Source organism: Gorilla gorilla, chromosome 6 (genome assembly GCF_029281585.2).
Source record: "Gorilla gorilla gorilla isolate KB3781 chromosome 6, NHGRI_mGorGor1-v2.1_pri, whole genome shotgun sequence".
NCBI classification, from domain to species: Eukaryota; Metazoa; Chordata; class Mammalia; order Primates; family Hominidae; genus Gorilla; species Gorilla gorilla.
This window is the reverse complement of record NC_073230.2, coordinates 112567745-112581785: the sequence shown is the minus strand read 5'-3', so window position 1 is coordinate 112581785 and position 14041 is coordinate 112567745. Positions and strand designations below refer to the sequence as shown.

The 14041-nt window shown below is 38.4% G+C and overlaps 1 protein-coding gene across 1 annotated transcript in view; it reads left to right on the top strand.

Moving 5' to 3' along the window:
• The window catches only part of RELN (reelin), a 520733-nt gene that overhangs the window by 368212 nt on the left and 138480 nt on the right, over nucleotides 1–14041 (top strand). The window contains exons 21-22 of the mRNA XM_031013029.2: nucleotides 12730–12922; nucleotides 13730–13842. Of these exons, the coding sequence (XP_030868889.2) occupies nucleotides 12730–12922; nucleotides 13730–13842 (306 nt within the window). The remainder of the gene's footprint in view (nucleotides 1–12729; nucleotides 12923–13729; nucleotides 13843–14041) is intronic.

The window sequence follows — 14041 nt, the reverse complement described above, 5'->3', positions numbered from 1 at the left end:
TTGAACCTGGGAGGCAGAGGTTGCAGTGAGCCGAGATCATGCCATCGCACTCCAGCCTGGGCAACAAGAGTGAAACTCCAACTTAAAAAAAAAGTAGGGTGGGACATGAGGAAAAAAGGGTAACATTGAGTGGTATGTGACGATGTGGTGGGAGGATCTTTGAAGCCTGATTTTCCACACCAGCCCCAGGTGGCGTGATCAGCCCGAGAGAGTAGGAAGCTAGAGGTGTAAAATGAAGAGAACAGTTGCAGTATGGGTGGCCCAAGTCAAAGGGAATTGACAAATGCTACATGTTCAGGACATTTTAAAAGTATATGTTCATATTTCATGGGGTATTTATGAGCATGAACAAGAAAAAATTATTTGTATATTTTATGAGAAGCAGCAGTCACCCAGGCAAAAATCCCAGATTAAAAAGGATCCTAAAAGCCTGTTTATCTCATAAGTTAAATACAGTTCATTTAGCATAAGAGCTAGAAAATAGTACCGTGGCTTATTAACAATTAACCAGTAATTTAGTATTATATTATTATATAATAATGTGACAGAACTGAATGATAGGTGAAATTTTAAGTTACAAAAGATGGGTTATTTGTTAAGGTACATGTAGGTTATAAGGACCATCAGGAATCCACAATAATATGTAGTAATGGGTAACTCATAGAGTTTTCCAAAATGACCTGGAGAATGACCATCAGAGCTCATGCTGCACAAACCTGCTTCTGTAGGGACATTCAGGCCCCAGAAGGATCTGCACACAGTTAGCAAGCATTATACCACACATTTTAAAATGAGATCTACCTCTCCTTCTGCTACCTTTTGGTTAATTTATTGAAATAGGAATATGTGTTTGCAGAGGTTTGAATCAGAATCTTTACTACATGCAGATCTTTATTCCTTTAGACCAATCTTGGGAAACTAGTCAGTGTTTGCCTGATACTAATGTAAGGATTGTGTTGTTGGTAAACATGAGCAAAGGAGGAGTCAGATTAGTGCCTAAATGCAATATTAGATAGCTGTATTCCTTGGTTTACAAGGAAAAAAATTACTGACAATCTTTTATAAAATGAATCAACCTATAGAATAACAGCCAAGTAAATTTTGTTAGGATTTTCCTTTCACGAAACATTAACCTGTAGCTTATACAGAAATTTTGTCTTTTAAATAGTTTATTAGCAAGCTTAGAGTATTCTTGGAATTGTTTCTTACAAAGACTCTTAAAAAGAGCAGTAAATCAACTAAAATTTTACTGCTGAAGGAAGTCAGTCTGGGTGAGATGGCTCCCAGGAGCCACCTCAACGACCATTTCACAGTAAATGATTGTCTAGGAAGCTTAGCAGATAGATAGGTAAATACATTGAGTGGCAAATGGAAAAGTCACTTCCTATTATTCTCAACAGCTGTGAAGAGTATTCTCCGTATTGAAGACTTTTGGTGCCTCTATAAAATTGCTAACATAATGGAATAGATTCATAAGTGAATTTCTAAGCTAGAGCCTATTTATTTAGCTTTTGCACCATGAGGATTTCATTACCTGAAGTTTTTCATTTATTGATAGACTAATTTATACATTCAGCTGTTTATTGATTGATTTACAAACACTATTTGTACTAGAAGTGTAGCAATTAGTGTTGGAGACGAAGATAGAACGGCCCTTTGCTTGTGGACCTTACATTCTAGAGGGAAATAACAAGTATTCAAATTCATAATAATATTCCAGACAGTGATAAGTGCTGTTAGGGTAAGAGAAATGGGGTTTTATGTGGCAGAAGTGGAAAGTGGAGCTATTTTAGGTAAGAGGGTTAGGGAAGCCCCCTTGGGAGGCATTAGAGTCTAGAATAATGAAAGAGACAACTATGTAAAAGTATGGAAAAAGAGCTTTGCAGGCAGAGGGAACAGCAAGGCAGATACCCTGAGGCAGCCAAGAAACTAGATCATATAGCTTCATAGGACAATATAAAGATTCTGGATTTTACTCTAGTGTTACAGGAATCCAGCAAATAATTTGGAGCGGGGGAGTGATGTAATCTTCCTTATGTTTAAAAAAGTATTTGTGGTTGCATTGTGGAGAATAGGGGTAGAGGATAATAGAAGGAGCAGTAGAAGGAGCTCAGCTAGGATGCTAATAATGTCATCTGCATGTTCTTAGGATAGGATGGTGGCAGTGGATGAATGGACTATTTGAAGATATGTATTAGAGGATGTAGTAATGATCACGACCTGCCTAAGGGATGGATTTAATGGCCATATTCTAAAACTTATGCCATGTTGATGTCCACGGGGTTAATTTTTAAGTCATGTATTTCTCCAAAGTTAGAGTTCTCTAAAAATTTTCTTTTGGACTAAATAGCTGAGTGAGGTTTCAGAAGTAAGGAGACAGACCGCTGAACAAATTAATGGCAAGAAAAGTCTACATTTGATGGTTTAGATTTGTGCTTCTTTCTGGTTTGTTGAAACAGAAATTTAGCAGTCTGAGACAATTATTTTTATTTTTATTTTTTTGAGACAGAGTCTCACACTGTTGCCCAGGCTGGAGTGCAGTGGCACGATCTCAGCTCACTACAACCTCTGCCTCCCAGGTTCAAGTGATTCTTGTGCCTCAGCCACCTGAGTAGCTGGAATTACAGGCGCCTGCCACCACACATGGCTTATTTTTGTATTTTTAGTAGAGGCAGGGTTTCGCCATGTTGCCCAAGGTGGTCTCAAACTTCTGGCCTCAAGTGATCCACCTGCCTCTGCCTCCCAAAGTGCTCAGATCACAAGCATGAGCCACGGCACCCAGCCTAGTCTGAGACAGTTATTTTCTATGGCCAGTGGTTCACAAAATCTTGATAGGCCTTGGTTGAGCCATGTGGGTCAGCCTCTGCAGCCTCCTCCCCTGCCTTGCTGCCTTTCACTCAGTCTACTCCAGTCACACTGCACTTCCTTCTCTCTACACCAACAAGCCAAGCTCTTTCCTCTCCCAGCACCTTTGTGTGAGCTGTGCCTCTGCCTAGGAACCTCTTCCATTACTCCTTTTGGGCACAGTGCTTGCAGCCTCCAAGCTTTCCAGGAGACTGGGAAAAGTCCAAGGGCTGCAAAAATGTGTATTATCTCAAAAATATGAGAAGAAACTCACCAAACTAAAATGAATATATTTTAATTAAATGTCTACAAAATACAACATTAGGCTAACTTCATTGATTGCTAAATTTAATATTCATAAAATTTCAAGATGGAAATAATTTTTTGGTCAGATTCCTGAGTATGCTGAGAAATCACAGCCAAAAGTATATTAAATGCATTACTAGTAGCCAAATAAAATTTAAAGGCAATGTTACAAAATCCATTTGACTACTTTTTGCAACCCAAAATACTTATATTTAACGTGAGACATAGGTGCATTTTAATATGTGTGCTGTGAAGTGAGATGAAATTTCAAAATTAAAAGTATCGAGGTCCTACAAAAGTCTTAAAATGGCTCTGTTTGAGTATGCTGTAAATAAGGCATGTGGTTGCACAGAGTTGGAAGGAAAAAGAAAGATAATTTCGAAGATTCCTCGTGTATTTTCTCTCTCCCCTCCATGCTAAATGTTTTCAGCCAGGGCTGTCAGGCCTGACTACATCAACCAGTGTGTTCTGTTCTAAAAGGAAGTGATGTTCAAGGAAATAGAGGAGACAGAGAAGAACTGAGAGAGACAGGAGTGTGTTGAAAGGGCAAATCCTAATGAGAAGTGGTATAAATGTGGATCAGGTTAGGCCAGGCGCGGTGGCTCACACCTGTAATCCCAGCACTTCGGGAGGCTGAGGCGGGTGGATCACTTGAGGTCAGGAGTTCAAGACCAGCCTGGCCAACATGATGGAACCTCATCTCTACTAAAAATACAAAAATTAGCTGGGTGTGGTGGTGCACATCTGTAATCCCAGCTACTTGGGAGGCTGAGGCAGGAGAATCGCTTGAACCCAGGAGGCAGAGGCTGCAGTGAGCCAAGATCATGCCACTGTTACTCCAGCCTGGGTGACAGACAAGACTCCATCTCAAAAAAAAAAAAAAAATGTGGATCAGGTGAGTTATCTTCAACCAAAATCGAATCTGGAGATAATGTGGATGCAACATAAGAAAAACAGGAGTCAGGGAGTTAAGGATAGCCTGAGATCGGAGATGAATTGAAGTTGTGTTAGTCCATTCTCACGCTGCTGATGAAGACATGCCTGAGACTGGACAATTTATAAAGAAAAAGAGATTTAATGGACTCACGGTTCCACGTGACTGAGGAGGCCTCACAATCATGGCAGAAGGCAAAAGGCACGTCTTACATGGCAGCAGACGAGAGAAAATGAGAGTCAAGCAAAAGCCTTATAAAATCATCAGTTCTCATGAGACTTACTCACTACCATGAGAACAGTATGGGTGAACCCATCCCCATCATTCAGTTATCTCCCACTGGATCCCTCCCACAACACGTAGGAATTATGGGCACCACAATGCAAGACGAGATTTGGGTGGGGCACAGCCAAACCATATCAAAAGTTGTGGACAGAAGCAGGAGGAGCTGGAAACAGCTAACGCTCTTCTGATCACCTTCATTCCCACATTAGTGGCAGGGAAGTGTTGCCCCTGACAGCTCATCTACAAACACACACACACACACACAAACACACATATACACACACACTTACTTTCCTGACAAAAGATGGGCGGGCACCACGAGAGCTGTGAGGATTGATTCTTCCCTGGGTGCATAGTCTCCTGCAGTCGGCCCCTCTCTGACCCTTGGTCTCCCTCTTTCCCTTCTTCTCTGGGGTCCACAGTCCATGCTGTGCTTTGCACTGACTCCCCCTCCAGCAGGCATCTAGCAGAGGTTTGCTTTTTCGTCCATAGATTGCTCCAGCTGACGCACATTTTCTAAAAATGCCGTGACGTAGGCAAAATGAAGACTCATTAACATAAACTTGACAGAAATCTTTGAAACCATGATCTCACCAACAAATTTCTATAAACTTTAAAACTGTATATTTGTTAAAGTTTTTGGATTAGCTGCTGGCATCTGGAATGTTGGGTAAATTGGCCTAGTTCCACAGGAGACACAGGCGAGTGGCCGGGCTGAAAATGGAATCTGGACTTCAACAGAAGGGGTGGAGGAGCTGCTCTCTGTGGCTTCTGAAAGAATCTCCCGTCCCACAGCAGCACTGCTGTAAGTGCACATAGCCCAGTTAGAATAAGAGACAGCATTCATTTGTGGTCATCATGGCCATTGTGTACAGACAACCTGAACCTCACAGTGGACACATTCCCCCCAATTCTATCTCCCATGAAGTTATCTGACCCTTGAGAATAAACTGCCACTAAGCACCCAATTTGATGTGAGTTTTCATTGGATAGCATCTTTCTGTAAATGCTATCCATTTACAGCATTTGAAAAAAAATTTTTTTTTTCTTAATTTGAGATGGAGTCTCACTCTGTCGCCCAGGCTGGAGTGCAGTGGTGCAATCTCAGCTCACTGCAAGCTGGTTTCATGCCATTCTCCTGCCTCAGCCTCCCAAGTAGCTGGGACTACAGGTGCCCGCCACCATGCCTGGCTAATTTTGGTTTTTTGTGTTTTTAGTAGAGACTGGGTTTCACCATGTTAGCCAGGATGGTTTCGATCTCCTGACCTCGTGATCTGCCCACCTCGGCCTCCCAAAGTGCTGGGATTACAGGTGTGAGCCACCATGCCCGGCCAGTGTAAATACTTAATTAACAGCAGCCAAGAAACTCAACTTATGCTTTTTACTGGCCTAAAAGTTTATCTAGCTTTAAGATTCTAGCCCTGAATTGAATAACTTATGTGTAAATTTCCAAACTGAGAGAATGGGAATGGGAATGAAAAAGCTGAAGAATATACACTGTGAACTTTAAATAGGAAAGGTAAAGATAAGCAAAACAACACAGATGCTAGGGACAAAAAGTATAAAAAGAGCCTGAAACAGATGCTGAGAAGTACATGTATTCCAAAAGATTTTTGATTCCTGACATAACCCAAAAATCTTAACTAGATGAATAAGTTGTCTATCCACTTAGAAATCCATAAAGACATTTTAAATGAAGTATTGGGTAAATACATGCCAAAATGCATTGGTAGAGAGATTCCAAATTTGTTTGGAGCTGTAGCTTCTGCCTCTTCTACGCAGAAGGAGAGGCTAGAGACCAGTAACAGGTGGTGCTATCAGAGGGAGAAGCCCATGGGAGGGTAAAATCAGTGTCTCCACACATTGAATACCATAGAATGGGGACCATCATGGAAAACCTGTTCAACTTACAAACGGAAAATTACAACCAGAATAATTTAGAGTGTTATTTTAATTTTCTGCTCTAGTCCTTGATGGATCAAGCAAACAAAAAATAAGTGAGAACATAGACAAATTAAGAAGGTAATTGTCTTAGTTCATTTGTGTTCCTATAAAGATTACCCGAGGCTGGGTAATTTGTAAAGAAAAGAGGTTTATTTGGCTCACAGTTCTGCAGACTGTACAAGAAGTACAGTGCCAACATTTGCCTGTGGTGAGGGATTCAGGCTGCTTCCACTCCTGGCAGAAGGAGAAGGGGAGCCAGTGGGTACAGAGATGACATGGTGACAGAGGAAGCAGGAGAGAGGGCAGGGAGATACCACCAGGCTGTTTCTAAGAACCAGCTCTCAGGGAAACTAATAAAGCAAGAACTCACTCATTACCTCAAGGACAGTACCAAGCCATTCATGAAAGATCCACCACTATGGCCCAAACATCTCCCATTAGGCCCCATCGTCAGCATTAGGGAACAAATTTCAAAATGAGATTTGGAGGGACAAACATCCAAACTACAGCAGTAATTAACAGGCAAGATTTAGTAGATAAAGATTGTACCCTACAAATAAAATGTATATATATAATAAATGTGTATATATATATATCTGAAAGGAATATATATATCTATCTGAAAGGAATATATATACACACATATATATACATATATCTACACATATATACACATATATGCATATATATACACACACATGTATATATAGATTCCTTTCAGATGTCCAATAGACATTTATGAAAATATCATGAACTAGGCTTAGAGACAGTCTGAAAAGATACCAATAAAACATGACACCAGAATCAGGGACTATAACAGTCACATATTCCACTACTTAAAAGTTTTAAACTTGTGTTTCGGGAGGACAAACCTCCCTAAAGAAACAAAACATTACAACAAATTTGAAGCAAGGGAATATTTTCAACACATATGACAGACTATATATCCTCAATGTGTAAAGAACTCTTACAAATCAGTAAGTAAAAATAAACCCACTTTAAAAATGGGCAAAGTCCATGAAAAGGCTTCACACACACACACTATATATGTAGCCAATAAACATGAATAGCTTCTAAACTTCTTTAGTAATCAAAAAATGTAGATTAAGAGAGTGTAGGCATAAAGTGACCAAAATAAAAAGTTCAGTATTGACAAGTAGTAAGCAGTGGCACCTCAGTCATTGTTGATGTTCTTGGTAAATGTAACTTGGTGCAATATTTTTGGAGGGCAGCTTGACAATAAGTGTCAACTTTTTAAGCGTGTATTTGCTTTAATGAAGCAATCTGCTTTTGGGAATTTATCCCAAGAAAATAATTGGACAAGTGCACAAAGATATACAAGGATGTATATTATAGAAGCATTTCTTATAATAGTAAAAAGTGAAAACAACCTCACCAAATTTTTATAATTGAAGATTGGCTTGATTCATTAAAAATCAGAATGTCTCACCATATTTTTTCAATATGGAAAGATGGCAATTAAATGTTGTAAAAAGGAGTAAAGCATATTTACTATGATTTCATAATTTTTTTAAAAAAGAAAAGTATGTGTGTGTACACATGAGAAAAACTGTCTGGAAGTATTTTTACCAAAACATAACTGTACATTTTGTGGTCATCTCTAGAAGGTGGAATTGCCCATTTTTACCTTTTAAAAAATGCTGCTTTTATATTATCGGGTTGTTTTTTCCAATAAGTCTACAATTTCTATAATCCACTAAAATAATATGGTTGTTTGTTTTGAAATGTAACATCATAGAAATAACGAGTGAGTTAAAATGCTGCCTTTAAGCCTACAACATCAACAAGTTTTTCTGTCTAATCTAGTAAACGTTTCTTTGATGATTACAAGAACATAACCAATAAAAGAATGATATCAGAGAGGCATACATTCATTCACCTCTTCTTCTTCAGATGAATATAACTTCTGAATGGTATCAAAACAAAAACAACATTGTATGGCTCTTCTGTTTCTCTAGAAATAAGCTCTGCAGAGCTGTTTTTTCTGTGGGACCCTTGAAAATAATAGAATGTTGCTTAGATTTCTAAGAAATGTAAATATGGATGCATTAGCTTCTCTTATGGCACATGAATAGTGAGATTTCATCCATATTGACTTATATACTAAACCGCTCTTAAAGAGATGGGCTCAGTTGCAAAAAATGGCTCAGTTCCCTAGGTAGCTTGGCTCTTTGACATGAATTTGCTTTTAAGGAACTTTGTGGCTCAAGTATTCTACCACTTACTTTGGCTATGTGTGTCTGCCTTTCATATAAAAGAGCCTTTTTTCTGGAGATGGGAAAGAGGCTCTGGGAAAAATGCAGAAACTGATTTACTTAAGTGAAGATAACCTCAAAACCTTGTCGGTATTCATTACAGCATTTAAGTAACTATAGTTTTGTTAAACTTCCCTACTCCCCAGTTGAGGGACCTTACTCACATGCTCATTTTATTTAACAAACATTCTTTGGGAGCCTTTGATAGGCAGGACATAGTAGAAAGGACTTCAAAGGAGAAACCAGAAGGCCTAGTTTCTAGCTTTTTAGTAACTGTGTGACCCTGAGGCCAGCAACTCAGCTTCTCCATTCTCCTTCTCCTTAACACAATGTTAAGGATCCCTGATGGTCTCCCAGAGGGTCTTGACTCAAAGGTCAAGTGAGATAATCCAGCTGTTAGAAAATCACGATGTCCAAAACAATGTGCTTCTGTGAGTTGTAGGCAAGGTTCTGAGGGCTTTAGGGGATGCAGAGATGAATAAGATATGGTCCCTCCCTGTGGACAGGCTTCCGACCTGATCAAAAAACAGATCCTCAGCAATACATGAGATTAAGCAAGGGAGGGCGAGGCAAAGGAGCTGTAGTATGGACTAAGCAGAGAACTGTGGAGACTCAAATTCCACTAAGCTCTTATCCATTTGGCCAGTGTCATGGCCTACTAGCCTTCTTGGAGGTGGGAATAAAGAAGGCTAGAAAGGTAATCCTGTCCTAAGCGGAGTTATCCCCATTCTCTCATTAAATCTTGCAATTAGATGTAGGAGCTTTATTTTTGAGGCACCCTTGCAAGTCAGTATAAATAAAGCCAAGCCTCCTGATTCCCAATGCCTTCTCTCTCCAGAATTTCTCCCCAAAATGCTGATGTGGGCTGTTCTTTTCTGTTCCTATGATTGTAACAGAAAAGAAGTTCAGCTTCATGTTTGCCTTTATAAATATGTCTTGATTTAGACAAGCAGCAAAGAGGAGCAGTTTTGTAAGTTAAAGGATCACAGTCTGTGAAATTCATAGTCTGTGAAAAAAAAAACAGACCCAGTATCACTGCCAGTCTTGAATAAACCAGAAACAATCAAGTAGACTAATGCTATGAATGGTCTGGAGTTTAAAGTGCTTTTCAGTGTTATTTTGCTTCAGATTAAGGCATCAGGATAGATATCATATGGTACCAGGAAGTATGACAGATGTATCACTTAGAAATGCATTCAGCTCTAGATTACAACAAACACAACAAGAAAAGACTGACCGTGACATAAATGAAAGTAAAGAGGCTTATCTGTCATTTGTAGCAAGCGGTGCTAGAATAGGCAGTCCTGGGCTTGTGAGCACCTTAACAAGGCCACTGGGGACCCAGGCTCTCTCACTTTTCTGTTCCACAGTCTCAGCAGAGAGGTCTTTATCTAATAATGTTCCGTTATTGTCACAAGATGGCTGCTGCCCTCTAGAGAGGAAAGATGACCATAGGAGCAACAGGGAAAAGGATATGGCAGCCAATTCCATTGATTCCCTTTTAAAACACTTATAATGAAAGCCAAATGGATAAATTCACCTTCCACCTTTTACTTTTATCTCATTGGTGAGAACCCACTGCTGGACACATGGCCACCCCTAGACCAATCACTGGATAGTGACTAAAAGGAAGAGGCTGTGACTGGCAGCTGGATCAGTCCACACCAAAGCATTTGCAATAGGAAATGGGAGACACCAAATAACTCTAGATTCCTATTCTACCAGTTGAACAGATACAGTTGCTAAGCAAAAATGTGGTTATCATTGTTTAACTGCCTTCATTTTGCTTATTTAATCTATTATTTTACGTAATTTTTATCTTGTTACTTTCTTGGTGTCTTGGCACCTTTAAAATCTGTTATCAGCTATTCCAAAATAGCTCACAGAGCACATGACTCTCCTCAGCATTGAATACTTCCTCTCTTCAGCCAATTTCATAGTTACATTTGTAATCATGCAAACATTAGGTGCAGGCAATATTTATAAAACACAGCATTTCCTTCTGTTTCTGTATAGAATTATGAGGACACGAAACCATCTCAGAAGGGAGAAATTTACAAGATGCTGATTGTAAAAATAATCTTAAGTTATTTCAGAAATGGTGAGGTGGGGAAATACTGTTCATGGCATGAGTGAGAAAGCATTGTTGGCTCTGTCATTTGCAGACCCTTCAGCCCATGTAGTACCAGGCACTGTTAGGCTTTCTCCCCTGATGCCCAGGAGACTGGTGTATCTTTAAAGCAAACAATTTAAATGAAGCCTAGTTGGCTGCCTCTAAGTATCTTCCTCATAAAGGATTTTAGAGAGACATTTAACCCTTGAAGCTAAAAGCAATGCCTGTTTCTTACAGAAATAAGCATTTGGGATTTCTTTTGCCTACTTAAAAGACCCTAGGAGCAGTATAGACAAGTGTGTGCCTCTATGGCTTACTATGATTTTTATTCTGTGTTGATTTCTTTTATTTTTCCAATATTGCTAAAAATTGCATTCTACAGCTTGATATTTTCCAGATTGCATCCTGTGGATCCAAACACATAACAGCAATCATGGTTTTATATTTTTAACATCAGAGTATCATTGCATAGTAACTGAAAGTTAGTGATTTGTAAATTCACTGTAAACAAAACAAAAATTAAAAAAATTATTCCGAACTGCAGTGTTTTTTCTCTCCCAATCTTACAGTAACAGAAAAACAAAGATATAGTGTCTTTGGTTAAGAAGCTTTAGAGTCAGGCAAAGCTGATTTCCCATTGAGTATCCCATTTACTAGCCCCATTTTCTCATCTGTTAAAAAGAAATAATTATTCCTACTACACAGAGTTACTGAAAGATGGAACTACGGAAAGTAATGTGGGTATTGTGTCTTAGGACATGGCCGAGATTCCACAAATGGTAGACATCTTTAACAATAATAATAAACAACTTGTGGCATTTGCTGTCTCTTAACTGGATTTGCAAGACTGCTTCAGAATAGCAGAAACAAGTACTGCGATGGACAAACCTTAGTGTGATTGACCCTGGGAATATTTACATTGACTCATGTAACTACAATATAATATGTCTATATTTTAATCTTCTGTGATAGATTACAAGCTCCTGAGCAGTTTTCTCTTAAAAAATTAATTTGCCTGCCTTCAAACAATTTGCAATTATGTAGTACTTAATTGGGACCCGTGACGTGAATTTTACTGATTTGAGACACAACCATTAAAACTATATTATGATGTTTTCAGTAAAGGCCATTTGAAAAATAAGGAAAACAAGAAGAATATTGTAAATCACAAATTTCCTGCCACCAAACACAGCTACTGCAAACATTCTGGTGAATTTCCTTCATGCATAATTTTATGGCTTTTTAAGACTTATTTCAGGCTGGGCGCAGTGGCTCATGCCTATAATCCCAGCACTTTGGGAGGCCAAGATGGGCGGATCACCTGAGGTCGGGAGTTCGAGACCACCCTGACCAACATGGAGAAACACCGTCTCTACTAAAAATACAAAATTAGCCGGGCATGGTGGCACATGCCTGTAATCCCAGCTACTAGGGAGGCTGAGGCAGGAGAATCGCTTGAACCTGGGGGGCGGAGGTTGCGGTGAGCCAAGATCAAAACTCCGTCTCAAAAAAAAAAAAAGGCTTATTTCATCATATACATTTTAATGTGATTATATTATCTATAAGTATTTGAAAGATAGATAATGTTCTGTCAAGTGCTCCACCATTTTACTTAAGCCTTCCATTTTGACATTGACATTGTTACCAATTACTATTAGCAGTAATCCTGTAATACTTTTCATATTTTATAAAAACTGTCTCTAAATTTAAAATTATTTTCTCAGGATAGATTTCAAGAAGTGAGATTAATGAGTCAAAAGGTTTATATTCATGAGCAATATATGAGTGGGTACCCAATTTTATGTACATTTGACAACTATAGATGTTAACTTTTTAAAAAAAGTTTCATCTTTGAAAGCTTGTTTCAAATTGCATTTATTAGATTGACCGAAATCCATTCTAGAATTTGGCAAGGTTTAAATAAGTAAAACGAAATTATTTTGGTATATAGTGTGAAGTGAAGACTTTAATTTTTCTCTAATACATTGTGTTTAGAATTTTCTGATTTCCATCTCTGTCTCTTTCAGTTTTACAGGAGATTCTAAACTTGCCTCAAGTATGCGCTATGTGGAAACACAATCAATGCAGATAGGAGCATCCTATATGATTCAGTTCAGTTTGGTGATGGGATGTGGCCAGAAATACACCCCACACATGGACAACCAGGTGAAGCTGGAGTACTCAACCAACCACGGCCTTACCTGGCACCTCGTCCAAGAAGTAAGTCTAGTTTCCTTAAACCTTGTAACAGGTAACCTTCTGCCTTTTACCTAGGAAGCCAAAAAAAAAAAAAAAAAATTACAGTTCTAGAAGTTTAGTTTTGGTTGAAAAGAAACAGTGTTATTTAATATTTGTAACTTAGAATTAACATAAAGTCAGCAAAGGATTACAAAAATGCCACATTCTTCACGACAGATATTAAAGAATAATTGGAAATAAAAAAGAAATGAAAATAACTTCCAAAACTGGCTACCCTCAAATGATGTTTTGAGTATTATTTTCTCTATCCCTCTTTCTTTATAAATGTGTCCCTTTCTTTATAAATGTGTCTTCATCTGTCTCTACCTATAGGTAGACCATATTAATAATGTGGTATTTCTTGTCTTTAGAAACAAAGAAGAAATATATAGATCTTGGAATAAAATTCATACATATGTTAGCAATCTGCCATTGCAACAAATGGATAAATATCATAGTGAATAAACTAATTTTTACCAAATGCCAGTGTTATGATAACAGGCCTAAAAACGGAATCCTAATCCATGTCTGTTTGTATGTGCGAGTATTGGGAAATACTCAATTTCTTTATGGCACCTCATTTGAAATTATTTCTTACATAATTTTAAGACTTTCTATGAAGTTTTAGCTTCATGGAAAGAAAAATCATGGATTGTTTCCATATCACAAATAGTTAAGATTATGACATTAGATTTCTCTGAGGTCTTTTTCACTTACAGTGGGTTAGTAGACATATTTCACCTGAGGAAAACAGAGGCTGGGTTTGATTTGTGCCTAACTTTCTTTCAGGAATGCCTTCCAAGTATGCCAAGTTGTCAGGAATTTACATCAGCAAGTATTTACCATGCCAGTGAGTTTACACAGTGGAGAAGAGTCATAGTGCTTCTTCCCCAGAAAACTTGGTGAGATGACATCTTTAGATATGGCTGTCACTTTAACTTTGACTATCCCTTTTGATTCAATTCTGTCTCTATTGATTCAAGTATGACTTGAATATGAAGGCAAGTTAAGCACAATAGCATGATGTTTATTCTTTTTATTTTATTATCAAAAGACCAAAACCTTTCATTTATGTGAATGATGTTTGAAAAAGAGAGCTAA